At 37.0% G+C, this 17,530-nt stretch overlaps 1 protein-coding gene and 1 long non-coding RNA gene across 2 annotated transcripts in view; one reads left to right on the top strand and one right to left on the bottom strand.

The window, feature by feature from the left end:
- Positions 1-17,530, bottom strand: part of LOC141463501 (uncharacterized) — a 51,116-nt gene that overhangs the window by 8,142 nt on the left and 25,444 nt on the right. The window lies entirely within an intron of this gene.
- ITGAV (integrin subunit alpha V) overlaps positions 1-17,530 on the top strand; it is a 51,702-nt gene that overhangs the window by 14,165 nt on the left and 20,007 nt on the right. Inside the window, exons 3-17 of the mRNA XM_074145949.1 lie at positions 3,305-3,396; positions 3,906-4,020; positions 5,333-5,394; positions 7,007-7,052; positions 8,609-8,734; positions 9,331-9,375; positions 9,565-9,608; positions 9,696-9,752; positions 10,214-10,266; positions 10,681-10,883; positions 13,281-13,472; positions 13,590-13,635; positions 14,204-14,305; positions 15,048-15,106; positions 16,127-16,281. Of these exons, the coding sequence (XP_074002050.1) occupies positions 3,305-3,396; positions 3,906-4,020; positions 5,333-5,394; positions 7,007-7,052; positions 8,609-8,734; positions 9,331-9,375; positions 9,565-9,608; positions 9,696-9,752; positions 10,214-10,266; positions 10,681-10,883; positions 13,281-13,472; positions 13,590-13,635; positions 14,204-14,305; positions 15,048-15,106; positions 16,127-16,281 (1,397 nt within the window). The remainder of the gene's footprint in view (positions 1-3,304; positions 3,397-3,905; positions 4,021-5,332; positions 5,395-7,006; positions 7,053-8,608; positions 8,735-9,330; positions 9,376-9,564; positions 9,609-9,695; positions 9,753-10,213; positions 10,267-10,680; positions 10,884-13,280; positions 13,473-13,589; positions 13,636-14,203; positions 14,306-15,047; positions 15,107-16,126; positions 16,282-17,530) is intronic.

Raw genomic sequence — 17,530 nt, 5'->3', positions numbered from 1 at the left:
TTCCCCCGGTCAGGAATAGAAACATCAAAGGTTTCTCGTGAACAGCAAGGGGATTTTTGATGACAGGTGTTTTCCAAATTTCCTCATAAAATTAGTTTCTCTTATGGACCTGAGGGAAAGGCTCATAATCTCTTTAAACAGTGTTTTCCTGGGGAGAATTTTGAATGAGGGTGGGTAAATAAAAAATTGCAAACATTAAGTACAGGTCAAATCTGATGTTAACTCTCTATTTAAGAACAAAAGTAACTTTTATTTCAAAAGTCCGTGTTTCCAGTGTACATACTTTCTACTTGACCTAGTTTTTGTGTCTTAATGCACTTTCCTGTGTTACAGCCAGTCTCAAGCAGAACAGCAACCCCCTCTCCCTGAGACACCCCCTTAGTTTTAGAGAACCTAATGAAGCTTTGAATACAGGATAAACTCAACGTAAGGCATCTTAACCTTGTAGCAGATGTTGTTTTATGTTATGTGCATCTACACTGACATTAGGCAATTTGGCTAAGAAATTTATAAAACATTTTGCAATGGTAGTGTATTATAAATAAATATAATTTATTTAGCCAATGGAGCCAATTTTGCCTAATGGAGCACGTTTTACTCTGTGGTGGGGTTTTTTAGGCATAAAAATTCCTAATTTGTTATTTAGGCCTTCAGAAATTACAATGCTGGCTTCTGAAGTCATGACATTTGGAATGTAATAAACTTGAGGTCATGGTCGTTTCCTTTCTGATTTGGAGATTCTAGTTTTTTATATGCCAGCTTCTGAATATATCTAAAGCCTAGATTTTTACCTATTAAAATACAATTGAAGAGAGGTTTCCGATATTATCCTCAATTTAGAGCTGGATCAGGGCTTTTTCAGTACTGTAGAAAAAATAATTTTGTTCCCTAAAGACTGAGGGAGAGAGAAGTTTTTGTAGCTGCCGTCCTGGACATTGATTCTTCCTTGGGCAGGGGCACTGCCTGCGGCTCAGGAATAGACAGGGAAAAGGCAGAGAGGGGTTGTTTTGGCAGCGTGTGCTGGTTAAAATACTGGGTCCCCTCTTCTCCAGTGTCCCTATGGGTAGTGGGCACCAGTAATCTGTCTTTTTATTTATTTATTTATTTATTTTTATTGCTTTATGCTGTCTCAGCTGATCCATTCAGCTGAAACTTGAAGGAACTAATTTCCTTAACGCCTCTGATAAAATCAGATTGCTGATAAAGCTGAGTGGCTGTTTACCCGCTGTTGCAACAAGACCATTCCTTCTACTTGTTGCCTATTGTTTTAAACTTAAATGGGACTTTCGCATCCTAGAAACGTGTATAGTACCTAGCAACTGCTATACTACCTTTCCTTTCAGGCATAGATATGTAACGTTGTGTAAGTATCCAATAGTAGAGAAAGGTGTAAAATGCCATGCTGTAACTAAGTCTGATATTCTTTAAAGCTTTGTTTGACAAGTAAAGCTGAGAGATTTCTTTGTATTCAAGAATAACTGGACAAAGAGAGGGTAGAAGCCAAATCTGTGTTTCTAGGCTGCGTAACCTTGGGTGCGGTTACAAGCAGAATAAACCAATTCGAAGTCCTTGATGCTGCCAAAAATGATATAGTTCCCCAGACTTCACTTCCCTCCCCGTGCAGTCAGCCGGGTTGGTCCCTGATCCAGTTGAATATTTTTTTAGTAGGTTTCATTCTTAGGTGGTTCACGTTATTACACTGTGACCAAAAGTTAGCGGTGCCAAGACAGAGGCTGGCAGCAGGAACATACGGATCAGAGCAAATGGGATTTCCTACCCCTTTTGGCTGCAGCTTCATCTGAAACTAACCCAGTCGCCCAACTGCATCCTTTGAGCAAAACTGTCCGTGGGTGAGTTTTCATGAATTAAAGTCAAGGAAGGGAAAAGCTGTTGATAGAACAGAGATTTTTAGGAGTGTGCTCAAGACAATTCCCTCTTTGGAAAACATCTTGATCTGGTTCTGGTTTTCTGTGCTATGTGAAGGTGGCACGCAGGTCTCCAGACTATGCAGAGGTGACAGTACAAACGTTCCAGTGCGCGTCAATCTGTGCAGATGTGCTAATCAGCAGGTCCTCCATGTCTTTAGCACCCGTTCAGTAAGAGAGTGGAGGAGGGGGTGACAGAAGGAAGTGGGTTTTTTTTTTTAATTACCTTTGATGAAATTAGAAAAAACACAGTAGTTCTCTGTGATGTTATGAACTCGGCATTGATTTTCACATAGTTCTAATGTTAGAGCAGTAGTCCAGATACTTGTCTGTTCTGGCTGACTGCAGATTAGAATCACTTTTGTTGTCCTTTTCATGGGATTTTCCTAATGGCAGTCTCTGGAGACAAAACATTCTTTACGAGGTGTTTTGATTCAAGTAGTCACAGGTCTCTGATTCATAGCAGGGTTGGGGATTCCCCCAGCAGCCTGTGGAAGAGATGTATGGCTGGTGACCTTATTGACTCCTTTAGCTCTAGGCACTGTAAACCAGCGATTTAGGTGACTTTTTAAAAAAAGATATGTTTTCCCAGAGTGTTACATTTTTCTCATTAGGCTGGCAAGGTTTCCACTGTTGTTCCAGTGAAAGTACATAAGAAACATTGAATGATTTAAAGGCTTTCAACGTTCACACTTGCAGAAATACCACTCATGGAGTTGTTTCTACCAACTTTCGTCACCGAAGAGTTAACGTACAGACACTGGTGCAAAATTATCCCTTACTTAATTTACTCTTCTGTAAGGCAAACTCTCTAAGGCTTTTGTTACTGAATACCCTTTGAGTTCACTTGTAGCTTGTGAGCAAGCGAGTTGCCGTGCTTTTCGCACTGCTGTGACCTTCACAATAGAGATGTTAACACTTGGTAGAATAGTAAAAGAATTTCTGTCCCCATTCTAGCCAAAGGCAAAACTCACACAATTTAATCAGGGCAACGTTTCTTCTAGAAGCATTAGTCCTAACTTGGCTTTGGCACTGATTCTTGAGCAGTGCTGCTGTAATCTGACTTGAAAGTCAAATATCTCAAGTATGAGGTATTTACTCTGTCGCTGTCAAAGATACTGTAAACTTTGTGCTCGTACAAGAAATTAGTATTGGTCAAATACTTCGTATGTAAAAATAGCTGTATTTGGCCCTAGGTGAGTAATAATAAGAAATCCTTTTTAAAGTCTATTTCCACGAACAGGTAATATCCTTCAATGTTACTGTTTTCTGCTTTTCTCTATATGCATCAAAACCAATGACTTCGCTTTTCATTTATTTATTTATTCTTATTGTACAGTTTCCTGTAAAATTGTGCTTCTTTTTCATTTTCTTTGCAGGCAACAGAGATTTTGCTCCTGATGATCCACTGGAATTTAAGTCTCATCAGTGGTTTGGAGCCTCTGTGAGATCCAAAAACGATAAAATTCTGGTAAGTTTCTGATTCCATTCAAGTGTCTCAGTACTGGGATACTGTAGTAGAAGAAAATATAAAAAGATCCAGATAACTCAGAATCAAGACAAAATCCCAGTAGTCAGTATGGCTTGTCTTTTTCAGAATTTATTGGCTGGCCTTTTTTAACTCTCTATAAACAAAGGTTGTAGCATTTTTGTCTGGTTTTGAGGAAAGTAGTAGAATTCATTTTCCTGAAGTTACAATGTTCTACTATAAGTTCTTGATGAACTCTTTCCCACTGTTGCTTTAAGAAATCATTATTTCTAAAACTCTTGCAATAAATCATCTATTTCTAAAAATACAAACTGGTGATACTTCTGCCCAGGCACTCATATTATAAATCTTCTCTAACAAGACATGGTACCCGCGCCAAAATATTTTTTTGTTACTATTCTGTAGAAAATTGGAATTCTATTGTATTATTCTATACCCCCCAGCATTTTGAAGAGGAGTTTGTTTTCTCACTGCCATGTTTTCTTCCTTAGGCCTGTGCCCCATTGTACCACTGGAGGACTGAAACAAAACAGGAGAGAGAGCCTGTAGGAACTTGTTACCTGCTCTCGGGATCTAAATCTGTGGAATATGCACCCTGCAGGTCAAGTGAGTGTAGAGCACTTCGTTGCTTTGCTATTTGGAATTTCTCTTGTGTCTTATTTTGTGTACATTTGAAGCGGGATATTTTACAGGTATTTCCCCCTTTCCATGTATAGCCTCATAGCAATTAGAAAAAAAACCAAACAAACCTAAGCTGGATCCAGACACCCGAATTCTACTCCAGTTTGTGTGCAGGATCCAGACCTTGCTTCCTCTACTGTAGGCCAGGGGGAAATCTTAGATCCAAGTATTGTTGGAATTGAGGACTTCAGTTTTTGGAAGGACCACTTCTGCAGTAATCACTTGAACAAAATCATATAGCAAATGCGTTTTCAAAGACCAGCTCTAGAATTTTCTGAAGCTTAATTATTGTTATTCAAGTAATTTAAAGAGAAAGCTCATTTTAGAAGACAACTTTTTTCTCAAGTAGGTTCTGATTTACATGTATGCATACATATATAGCGATGCATTGTTTTAATTATATTCGTTGTTGAACATTTTGAATCTTATTTTCCAAGGGCTTTACATCCGTATCATGTGTTTGAGTTGGTAGATTATTGAGACGCTTATAACCTTTTTTAAAATACAGGAGTCTGAAACTTGAACATTCAAGCTAGGATTTTTTTTTTTTTTTATTTGCTGAAAATCATTGGTGAACAGCAGGAATGAAAGCTAGTGTGGTCCAACAGAAAAAGTTGTTAAATAAGCATATATTAAACTAAATCATGCTAGTTAAGTAGTCACACTTCCAGATAAGGGGGCCTCAGCATTTCTGCTCTGAGCTGTATAATCATAACATTAACTCAGCCATTAGCAAGCCTTGTTCGGATGAGTCTAGAGGTATTTTTCAGCCAGGTATGCTTTTTTTTTTTGTTTTTGTTTTAAGCCAGTACTTGAAACAACTTACAGTTATGTACCTTCCAGATTTTTATTCCATACCAAAAGAAAAAATTATTCCCTATTTTCCAGAGCCCTTATTTCCTGAATAGAATCTGCAAATCTTTTCCCCCAAAACTTTTGAAGATTAAATACAAAGAAATATGGAGTTGCTGTTTACTGTGACTGTGTTAAGCTAGAGCATACATTAATGTTATAGGTGTGTTGAAGTTGTTACATACAGTATTTGGTTGTGAGTTGTTGATCAAGAGAAAATACTGATTTAGGAGAAAAGAAGATTCCGAGGTTCGAGTTCAGGAGCACAAGGTTACTTAGGAAGATGCATTGGAAAGTATCCACATAGTCATCTGATGTAGTACTGATAATATTTATTTTATTTATTTTTTCTCTCACTTTCTTTTCTATGCATTCTTTTTTGTAGCCACTATCGATGCAGATGGACAGGGGTTTTGTCAAGGCGGATTTAGTATTGACTTTACAAAGGTATGGGACTCTTTCTCAATTCCTACGAGCCAGCAGACAACTGCAAGTTAACAACAGCCCTGACACAGACCACATACCAGCACAGCTGTTATGAAACTAAATGTAAACTACTGTTCCTGAGGGGAAAAACCCACAACCAAACACATCCTTGTGAATAAGCAAAAATAACTTCAGACCGCTTTGGTATTATAAACCTGTTTCTTCTTACACGTGTTCACAGCAGCACGCTTTCACCTCTTGTAGGAATCATGTCCTGAACAAATCCTCTGCTTTTCCAGCCTCATGCCATGCACCTCTGCTGCAGGTAGTCCCCAAGTGAAATAAACTGTAGCAGTCAGGTATTTTGAGATACTTATTTTGAAGAGATCGGTGCGTAGCTAGTGTTACCTTTTGAGGAAGAAAAGCTTCCTGCTAGAGGGAACTGGTAAACAATGTTCTTGTGAATTATGTTTTTCTCATCAGCTAGCAGAAGTGGACTTTTTCTTTTTTTGTTGTCTGTCTTATGGTTTCTTCTACTTTTGTGTTCTCCCTGCCTTTTTTACTACTTCTTTTTTTTTTTAAATTCACAATTACTTTTTAAATCCAAGCGCAATAAAACTGTGCACAAATCTGAGAACTAACTATAGGGTTTCTTACATTGTACAGCTAAATTGTTTAGCAGACTCTAGACCATCCAAGTCCTATTTGTGATGTGGCAATTTTTTTGGTTCTTCACGTCTTATGATTGGGTCATACCCCTTCTCTCTTTGCCTGAGGACACTTGTTTTTCCTCCAGAGGAAACTGCAAAGTGCAGTATAGGACTTTAAGTATTTGAGTTAATTTGCATCCACCCCTCAGGCTTACTGTGCAGACTCCAGCCCCAGTTAAAACCAACCTTGGGCTCTAATCTAAAACCTGAGCTGAGTGGGCAAAGCCTGGGTATAAGGTATTTCCAAATCTCCGACCTAGATTTTTCCGAGTGGTGAATATGGGAGTTTTTAAGATTAAAACCTGAATAAGTGGCTTAGTTATGCAGCAAAGCCTATGGCCCAATTCTGTATTTACGGAGCAAATTCCCAGCACTGGGATAGCTAATGTGGTTAGAGTTTCATAAAATGGTTTGTGGATTGTGGTTGTACCAAGGAATACCAAGTATAGGGGAATTGCATCACAGCTTTTCTGAATTAAGCTTTTCTAGAGATAAGTTACAGAAAGTGGCAGACCCAGTAGATGAAACTAGTTTTGCGTACTGACCTGGAAACATGTTATGATTGCCTTGTCACAGTCTTAATGTTTCCTCCTAATTGTCAATTAGGAAATTGTTGTCTTAGATTTATGTGGGTGGAAGGGTCTATTACAATAAGAGCAAAATTCTGCCTAGCTTTTTAAATGGATGAAATAAAGAAGTAAGTCACTGAAGGCATATTGTTTGTTGTCTTGGCATTTTATGAGATGCATTTTTAATTAGTCATTCTATCAAAAAATAAAATGTATTGAGGTCAGTGAAGCTACAGTGATATACATATATGGGATTACTTCCCATAAACATAGCACATGTTCTCTTGTCTTTAGATATGTTTAATGTGTTTTTTGTTTTTCCTTTTTTAATTATTTTTTTTTTTCCCCTCCAAGGGAGACAGAGTGCTACTTGGAGGACCTGGAAGTTTTTACTGGCAAGGTGAGATATATCATTTAAGTCAGAGAGAAGCTGACCTCTTTGATTTTTCTCTTTATCCTTTTAAGTCATTCGTATCCACACTCCTCCAATCACTGCCAGAGGCCTCGTCATTAAGAAGACTAACAGAAATCATTTTTCCCCATCCTTCAAAATATTTCCTGAATAATCAAGCCAACCACAGATTAAAGCTGCAGTAATAATTGTATAGATGGCTCTTTTGCCTTTGAAATAACTTTATGATCTTTTTAAAGGCATTTTCCCAGAAATATGGAATTTTTTTCCACCAGCATGATAAGTTTCCTTTAGGTATTTTGCTTGTTGTTTCAACATCTATGTGTTTTGTGATTTCTGACACATGTATGAAGCATTACTTTCCATGAGAAATGTACCCTGAAAGAGAACTACCTTTATTTTCCTTGGCCAGCAAAGATGCATTGTGTTTGTTTATATGGATCTGTTTGTGCCTTGGTGCAGATTTTACCTCTAACTGCAATGTTTACACAGAACATTCCCCATGTATTTTGCTAATATTGGGCTTCAGTCAGTATTTGTTTGCAGGATCATTCAGCATTTAGCTATGGTTCTCTGTTGAAAAGATGGTGCTGCTACCATCAGGACATAGCTGCCAAGCTCTGCTGCCTGTTTTGTAATGTAAATAGTAATGTTTATGAAAGATTTTCTGTATCACGCCACCTTACATGTAGATGCAGCAGCACAGGAGTCTTGTTGCCAGCTCTGTGTTTTAAATTCTGAACATGATTAAAACTAAACTGCAGATACAGTGTAATATAGATTCTGTTTGTGTATTCATTTTGTTTTTGGCAAAAGCGACATCTCATCTGCCAAAACAACTTTATTCTCTTCTACTACTACCAAAAAAAAAAATAAATCTCAGCTCTTAATAGAAGACAACAGTATGCGTCTAAAAACTAGGTTTTTTAGCCCAAATTTTTGTTCCGCATTCAGAGATGCTTGAGGAGTAGTTTTCCCTATTCTTCATACATGTATGAATATGTATTTGAAGTAAGTGCTCCTCTGAAAAAAAAAATAATTTTTTGTGATTCAAGATTGAATTTAAACTCAAAGAAAAGAATGTAATGAAGTCACCACCTAGTGGCTAGTGAAGTGAAAAGAGAGAACGCGGTAATATGCTATGCTCATCTTAATAGCTACTTGTCTGCCATATTAAGCTCTCGTGTTTATGGTATTTAGACAAGGAGCGATGACTCAGTTCTGCAGTACCACAAGCATACGCTTGCTGTTGCCTAACTGAGCAGTCCCATTTAATTCCTGGCTTACATGTAGGAGTGGCTTCTATTTCCAGTGAGAACTCTTTGTCTGCTTTTGATTAAATACATGCATAAATCTTTGCTGAAGTAGGATCGAAATTTTCACTTATAACTTTTCTAATGCTGCTGCTGTTGACTATTTTCTGGTTGGTGTTATGGAAGAGTTGTTGCTTTACAAGGAAGCATTCTGTGAATGAGTCCTGTTGCTTATTTATTCAGCGCACATGTGTTTTATTTGTGGTTTTAAGCTGTTTTATTTCTCCTTAGGCCAACTTATTTCTGATCGAGTGACAGAGATTGTGGCTAAATATGACTCCAAAGTCTACAGTACAAAGTATGATGACCAGTTAGCAACCAGACCTGCCAGTGCTACTTTTGATGACAGCTACTTGGGTGCGTAGTTCGAAAGGAAGAAAACCTAGCTATACTTGAGAAACTCCTTTGTGCTATTCATATTTACGTCTTAATCACACTACTATTAATTCCACACTTGACAGATAACTGAAGAGCTACATACCTGAAAATGCAGTAATTTATGTATGAGGGAAGCTTAGTTATCTTGCCATAGCCGAGGTAGGATATTTATGTGAGAAGTTAGTCGCAAACCTTTTATTTATTTATTTTTCTTCTGAAAAGCAGCTGTTTCTAAATGGTTTACCAAAACAAAAATGTGAAAGAATCGTGTTTGGGCAGAAAAATAATGAAGAGTCCCTTAGAGGAGTAGAAAATCATCATTCCAGCTTCTCATATGTCTAACCAGTTTCAGAAAAAAGCAAGGATAGACCAGGATGGTTCCCAGGATGAGAACTGTAAAATTTTCATCTTCGTGTAGCTGTACATGGTCTAAGCTACTTAAAGGCAGTATTTATTTCATTGCTTTTTAAGATGAAGTGAGAGGACTGTGCATAGAGACCTATGAAGAGTGTAAAGAGGGATGAAAGGTTTCATAAGGTTTTTAAAGCGGTTTACCAATTTTGTCTGTTGATCAGGTTATTCGGTGGCTGTTGGAGACTTCAATGGTGATGGCATAGAAGGTAAGACCCTTGCTTCAGTAAAACAGTCATGTTAATATGCTGGGCAGGTCTTTCAAATAAATGGTACAGAAGAAATGATACAGTGCACAGGAAAATGTATAAAGCACTAGGAATGAGCTGCTCTGTTCAAGCAAAGTGATTGTGCTTTGGGACCTGAATGTTACCTGGGTGTCTTGCTTTATATTTCAGACTTTGTATCTGGAGTCCCAAGAGCAGCAAGAACTCTGGGCATGGTAGGAAATTTAAAACATTAAACTTTAAAATCAATAAAAAAGGCTAATATTGTTGGTATGCTGTAATGTATATTTCTTCATGTGCAGGTGTCTATTTACAATGGGAAAAACATGTCTTCCATGTACAACTTCACTGGAGAGCAGGTATGTAGCTGTATTCAGTGTGGTGGGTGACCAGGAAGCTATTCCTATAGACAGGTGACATGTTGAGACAGTATTTAGTGTATTGGAACATATAAATTCTGTATGTTATTAGTTTATGTGCCAAAGAAAAATTTTATAAAGTCTGTAGGGTTCCTAAAATTGTGAGTTCCTGTTTTGTAACACTACTTAGAAAAACAGTCTTATTTAAATGAAGGAAATGTTGCCTATTTTGAGAATTGGGAAAGAGGACTGATCATGAAGGAGGGAATGGGGAAGGTAACCGATCAGTTTATTTTCTAACAGAGTAAGGAAGAGAAAGGAAAATATAAGGAGAAAGGAGACAAATTTTTGTGGTGTATATTATTGTCTCCCTAACATCTTCTCTGTGCAGCTTTGTATAAACTTGTTTGTGTGTTTATATCACTATAACTCACAAATTTGGTTTTAATTTTCTTTTCCAGATGGCTGCCTATTTTGGGTATTCAGTGGCTGCCACAGATATCAACGGAGATAAGTAAGTGCCCTTTTCCCCACTGCCGCCCAGCTTGTTTCTGGAAAGATAAAAAGCAGCTTTTAATAAAAAGACTTTGCTACAATGTAGATTTCTGTCTTTGTTACTGGTTTAACATGTATCTGCACAACATAGCTTCTCCCTAGGACTCAGCATTTGTTTTAACAATTGTAGATTTGTTTGTATATTTATGTAAATAAATACATGTGGGTATTCACATGCTTTACATGCATTCAATTCTGATATATTTGTGCTTACTTTGTCAATAAATATTTGCCTTTAGTTGCAATTTAAAGATAGGTAACTTTCATCTTAATATTGATTTCAGCACTGAGTTAGTCCTAGTAATGAATGCTTAAGAGAATGAAACTGAATTTTCGTGCTCTTACTGAAGAACCTTATCCTTCTTCGGTCCAGTTATACAGATTTGTTTATTGGAGCCCCTCTTTTTATGGATCGAGGTTCTGATGGGAAACTTCAGGAGGTCGGCCAAGTTTCCATTTGCCTTCAACGAGCCTCTGGAGGGTTTCAGATCACAAAGCTGAATGGTTTTGAGATATTTGCAAGATTCAGCAGTTCTATTGCACCTCTGGGGGATCTAGATCAGGATGGCTTCAATGGTAGGACATTTATTTACTGACAGTATTTTCAGTTCATAGATGAAATCTAGACAGCACACTGGATTCTGCACACAAACGTTAGGCATTCTAACCACGACTGAATGTCGGACACTAAGGTCTAGACTCCTTTCGATGCTTGTATGCTACTCCCAAGAATGCTAACAGGAGTTACATGTATGCATCGAGCAGAGACTATACCATTGAAACTACAGCATGGATTATTTTAGCCGTTACACTTATCGGTTTATTACTTTCTAAGTGATAAGTACAGTAGAAACTGGATGAAGTATCTGACTCTCCACTGTGACTTGTTAGGACATCTTCAATATAATTTTCTGGTTTCCATCACTTGAAGCTAATTTTCCTCTCCAGAAACACAATGATGACCGAAAAGAAGGATTTGTTTTAGAGAGCTGGTTAGAAATGTTGTGATAGAAGAGATTTTTCCTAAGAAAAGTCAACTTTTTTTTTATTTTATTTCAAAATGGAAGAGTCTGGTGAAAATGTCCCATAGCAATTACAGCCAACTCTACCAAGAGCTGAGTGTCCTGAGCAAGTATTTGGATGAGAAGTCTGCGTCTGATACGACTGAAGCTGTGGACTCTCAAACCTGTTGCCAGTGTTTCTTGTCATATTCACTTAGGAATGGAGAGCAGTGAAACAGACAAGAATCATATAGTTTTGGGATGGAGACTTCCAGGAATCCTAGGGGGAGAACACTTTTTGTTTTGCAAGTCGTGCTCCAGTGTTTCCTAAAGAGTGGTAGGAATTTGAGTTCCACAAAAAATGCTCGTTTTTGTTTTTCCTGTACTTCTTGGAAGCTAAGTATTTTCTGAAAGATCAAAGATTATAATAGGATAATATTTCAAATTCCCAAGTAGTTCTAATTTATTTTTTTAATTAAATCATTGATGTTTTCTCTAATCTTCAGCTTGCTTTAATTATCTTGGAAAGAACTCATTCTATATTTAAAATAGTCATATTTTAAAACCCTATAAGAAATGCAGAAGAGCTGTAGAAAGCAGTACAATTTGTTCCAGCAACTTATCCGTTAAGTGATATTAAGTTGATAAGTGACTTATGCGCTAATGGATAAAACTTGATTTTTAGGTCAACTATAAGTATGTTCACTTCAGAGTCTCTTTTTGTAATGTACCAGTTCGAGCAGGATGTATATTTTGGAGCTCAAAATATTTTCTGCCATTGGTTTTGGTGAGCCTAATGTTTAGATTTTAATGCTAATAGTATACAGAATTAGTGTGAAGGTGCAATATCACTGCAACTACTTACAGAAGACATTGGAAAGGTTACAGCTGACAGCCAAAAATCCAGTCACTTGATGAGATTATTGAAACAATGTTTTGATTCCATCATATTTCAATCTGAAATACACTGTAGGAGAGAAAACCATAGCAAAAGCTGCTTCCTTGTGATTACTTTGCCATTATTTAGTCTGGGGTTTTTAGTCTTCCTCCCCGTTTCATTTTGGGAGTGTTAATTAAAATGCCTTCCATCACAGTATGGTGCAAGATTGGAATTTCCACTGTTTTCATAAAGTTTGTAAGGATGAGTCAAAAATACAAAATGGTAAACTTTTGAGTCCTTGTTCTTTTCATGAAACTTTCTCAAATTTAAGGAAAGAAGAGGGAATAATGTAATTACTCTGTATAGTGTTAAATATTTCAACATTTTCATGTTTGGTCTTTGAACCGACTGTGAAAATGTTGACTTTAGATCACATGTACACTTCTAAAGCTGTCCTTACAGATTGTCCAATTAGCATTTTGTTTATTACTGTTTATTAGTCATTGCTAATGAGTACTCTCAAATTAAACTTTTAAGAGACAGTGTAATTGCACTAACTGAAAATTCTCCATAAAATGTATTGCCAAGCCGTGATGAGGATAGACTGGAATTTGATATTTACTATTGTTTTAGGTTGATTTAAATTTTCCAGAATTATTAAAATGTCACAGCCTTTGGAGGAACATGTGTGTTAATGAAATGGGCAGATAGTCCCGCTTACTTTTTTGATTTGGCACCAAACAGTGACTAATTCTGCATGTTTAAGAGTCTCAAAAGCATCTCAAATCCATATGTTTTGGCTGTAAGTCAGTTACTGAAGTGCAGAAGTGTTTGCAGAACTATTCCTTTTTCTTCTCACCCCCCATACAAGCCTATGATATATGTTCTTGTTAAACATTTATACTTTCTAGAAAATCCAGCATCCAATTAAAAAAAAAATAAAATTGTTGATGAGTATTTTAAAGGCCAGTCGCATTTCCTTCCTGCTGATACACATGAAGCTGTAATAACAGAAATTGTTGGTTGATGTAAGCACAAGTATGTTCTCCTAGTCTGTCTGGAGATGTTGACTGTTCTTCTTTTGGTTTACAGATATTGCAGTTGCTGCACCATACGGTGGAGAGGAGAAGAGAGGACTTGTCTATATCTACAATGGAAGAGCAAATGGTTTGAATGCCGTCCCATCTCAAATTCTCGAAGGGCAGTGGGCCGCTCGCACTATGCCACCCAGCTTTGGGTACTCACTGAAAGGAGCCACAGATGTGGACAAAAATGGATATCCAGGTCCTTTGCTCTAAATGTCACTTTAGAATAACTTAATAGTAGTCCCATCTGTGACTAACAGCATATTTAAAAAAAAAAAAAAAATTATAATGTGTAATATCTCTCCTTTCTTCCTAGACTTGATTGTTGGAGCCTTTGGTGTTGATACAGCTGTTTTGTATAGGTGAGTATCCCTCTATGCTTTTTCATAAGTGTGAGCAGAATGAAAGCTCAGTGTCATTCTTGAGTTACAAAAGGAAGAAGGGTCAGGGAAGTCTGAAATTCTGCCCCTTCACCTTCCAAAGTGCTGGAGATAAAAAAAAGGTTATACTGCTCTTTTCACTGAGTAAATCTACAGTCTGCTATCTATTATTTACCTTTCTCAATAATCTATAATTAAAATACAAATAAGCTGTCTTCAAGGCTTTCTAGCCTGACAGTTTTCTAGCTTTTGACACCTACAGGGTGCTGCTAGCTATTACACTGCAGTCCTGACATGCTCATTTTAGGAAAATACCTTACCTTCTGTGCTAGAAATAGATAGGATGTCTCCGTGGTCTGACTCTGATGGTAATGAAAAAGGGCATAGAAAAGCTTCCTGCTTTTCTCTAATCTATGAAATGATTATTTGTTACTCTTGCAGTTTCACTAAATACTATCTAAAGTGTGTATGTGTATATTTCACAGTTTGATGGGGAGGGTATTGTCCAGCATGGTGCCGAATGCTGTTCAAGAGGATGTTTTCTTTGCAGGGCTAGACCAGTTATTAGAGTAACTGCTGCCCTGGAAGTTAATCCAACCATTCTAAACCCAGAAAACAAAGCCTGTTTGCTGTCAGATGTCAAGGTTTCTTGGTAAGCTGGGTATCTTTGTTTTCCTTTGAGGGGAGGGACTTTTTTGGTTTTATTTTCATACACTTTCAATTTTGAAAGGATTCAGGAAGTCTAGTCAGCTAATTAAAAAAAGGCGATCAAACAGATTTTTTTTCTGAAAGAACGGACAGTACAAAATAAGTACTCTGACAACAGTGGGAGGACCACCGTTGTCTTCAACAGATGCTAAACTGACTCTTAAGTTACATCCTACCTGCGCAGAGATTGACAGGTGTCTGTGTTGAGTAGAGTAAGATCTTCCCAAGATGGTAACGGATCACATGGCTTTTGCAATGTTTTTACCCAGTAGCTTACTTTTTAGGTGAAAAATAGAGTGGGCTTATGGAAGACACTTGGGAAATGATCTGCTCTGCAAACTGGTTTTGGATATTTTTCCTGGACTACTATCGAGACCCACTTTTCCTTGCTAGTGTTGACTTCATTTTCAACTCAGTACGCCTGTTCCTTCTAGCTTTAAAAATAAATGAGCTACGTTTGATTTCAGGAATAAACACTATTCCTACATGAGTCAAGACTCCAAAGCTTTGCACTGCTGTTTACTTATAGGTTATGGTTTCTCTCCTACCAGTAGAAAATAGCTTTTGGAAGTGAGCTAGAGTCTCAAAAGAGAATGCCGTTGAGCTGAGAAAAACAGTAAAGAATTTTAAAAGAAAAAGAGAGAAAAAAATGTGTCAAACTAATCGTTTCCTTTCCTCCAAAACAGCTTCAAAGTAAAGTTCTGCTTAAAAGCGGATGGCAAAGGAAAGCTCCCTAATTCCCTCAGTAAGTTCTGCTCATTTAACAACTTAAGTCTTTTCATATTGTTTGCAGACATGAGCACTGGTCATCATTCTTTTTTGTTATTGAAACAGTTGTCAACCCTTTACAGCACAATCCTACCGGTTCAGTAACTGTATACATCTATATGACTGTCTTCAGCAGTGTTTTTGTTGAAATTGTGTTGAAGTTGGTGGGATTTGAGCATACTTGGGACTTTCAAGCTTACGTTTAAACTCTTGGTGGAACTAGTCTTGGAAAGTCCTTGTATTTTACAGAACTGAGATCAACTCTTGTTGAGGGGAGTTTTAGACAAGAATATTCAAGTACGTGAATTGTTAGGCCTGAAAAATATAGATAAGCCATAGGGGACTTCTCACATTTCTGCTGGACTCATGACCTTCTGATTGATATCATTGATTTCTGCATCAGATTTTCTGGATCGGAATCAGAAAAAGATTGTTTCAAACAGGTTTTTAAGTTGTCTCTGAGATTTTGTAATGTGGCAGACAGCTTGCTGCAATCAGGTTTTGTTTACTGATTGTAAAAGCTTTTCCTTATTTTCTGCATGGCATGTATAGAGACAGTAAGATCTGGGAAGATTCATATAAATAGCCGTTACATATTTTAAATTTCATTATCTATTTCAAATGTGATGTAATTAGATTAGCAATACAGTTAAATAATTACATGGAAGATTACTTTAAAATTTTTGGGAAATTAACTTTTGATCTTGTGGTTCTATAGCAATTTAAATGTGTAAGTCCTCTTGTATGTTTCCACTTTTTATAAAAAAGGAAAAAGCAGAGTCTAATTTAGGACAACAGTACTCTCAATAGTTACTCTATTGAGAACTACTAATGTAGTAACAGATTTTGTATTGAAAGAACTGGAAGTTGTAAAAGTTCCAAGTACTACATTTTTATTGTAGCTGAAATCAGAGCTTTTAGCTCCGTTTCTGATGGGAATCTGCACTGTGTTTAATTGAATGTAATATCCCTAATCTAAATGCTTTGGATTGGACAGATTTCCAAGTGGAGCTGCTGTTGGATAAACTTAAGCAGAAAGGAGCCATCAGGAGAGCTCTGTTTCTCCACAGCAAACAGCCTAGCCACTCTAAGAACATGACTATTACAAAGGGGGGCAAAATGAATTGTGAAGAACTTGATGCCTTTTTGAGGGTAAGTAGCCATTTGCATTTTAGGCAAATAATTTTTGGTGTATTGTCTGTTACAAGTTTCTTGTGTTAAGTCTTTAAAAGAAAAATAGAAAAAAGAAATGCTAGAGAAACTGCTTGCCCAACGGATAGACCTAAAATTACTAAAACCATATGTCTGTCCTGGGTTATCACTGCTGTCAGAAGGTCGTGTCACTAAATGGATTGAAAATTCAACTCTGAACTTTGTTATGGACTTCTTGGACAAGTCGTCTAGGCACAAAATTAGTTATAATTTCCAAGGAACATGAAAGTCAATTAGCAGAGGTTGTGCTGCTCATTCGGAGGTAAAAGAACAAAGGAAAATACAGATCTGCAACTAAAAAGCAAAGACCAGCAAATAACAGAGGAGACAGAGATGGTTGAAATATTAAGTTTCCTTTTTCTGTCTTTTTGTTTTAATCCCCAAAAACGCGGACAGATGCTAACGTAACTAAGAAGTGTAATCCAGTAGAAGAAACTGCCTGAAATAAGGAGAGACATGTGAAAGTGTAGTTAGACTCTGTTAGACAGAGCTCAGATTTATCTCTGAGTACTTATAAATCAAATGTAAACAATACTTACTCTACTCTCCAAAAAAAAACCCAATAAAAATACTAGTAATCATTAAGAACTCATGGAAGATAGGTAATACCTTTCTTTCACTGGCCTTGTGAGTGGGATATATGTGGAAATAGACATGCCAGATCTCAGTGTTAGTAAAGCTTTAATGCTTTTTCACATGACATTCTCATAAAGTAAATGACACATGACCTACATGAAATTATGTTAAATTGGATGCAAAACCAGTTGAAAACTATAAGGAAAAGAGTTATCAATAGATTTCTGACCATAGAAGATAGCTTCTGAAGTAAGATCCAGCCATGAGCTGTTCCAGGTTTAGTAATTCTAGTTATTCTCAAAAATAGAATAATGAAGCAGAATTTACACTGATAAAATCTGTGACTAACATAAAGCTAGAGGTAGTGTGTAAGTATTCTGAAAGGCAGGATCAACATTTGATGACGAGAATGATTTGAAATGAACAATATGAAAATCAGTGAAACTAATAATTTTAGGAAGAAAAAAATCACAAGTCCAAAGATGAATATCTATGAGGGATCGTAGAAGTGCACTGAATTATCTCTGATGGGAAAGGGTGGAGTTGTATAGCCGTTTAGGCTCCTCTCTGTTATAGTTCTATGACTTGTGTATGCTCCAGTCTACCATTTGTA

The sequence above is a fragment of the Numenius arquata genome, chromosome 3, assembly GCF_964106895.1.
Source record: "Numenius arquata chromosome 3, bNumArq3.hap1.1, whole genome shotgun sequence".
Lineage (NCBI taxonomy): Eukaryota > Metazoa > Chordata > Aves > Charadriiformes > Scolopacidae > Numenius > Numenius arquata.
The sequence above is the reverse complement of the archived record's forward strand: the minus strand, read 5'-3'. Positions and strand labels throughout refer to the sequence as shown.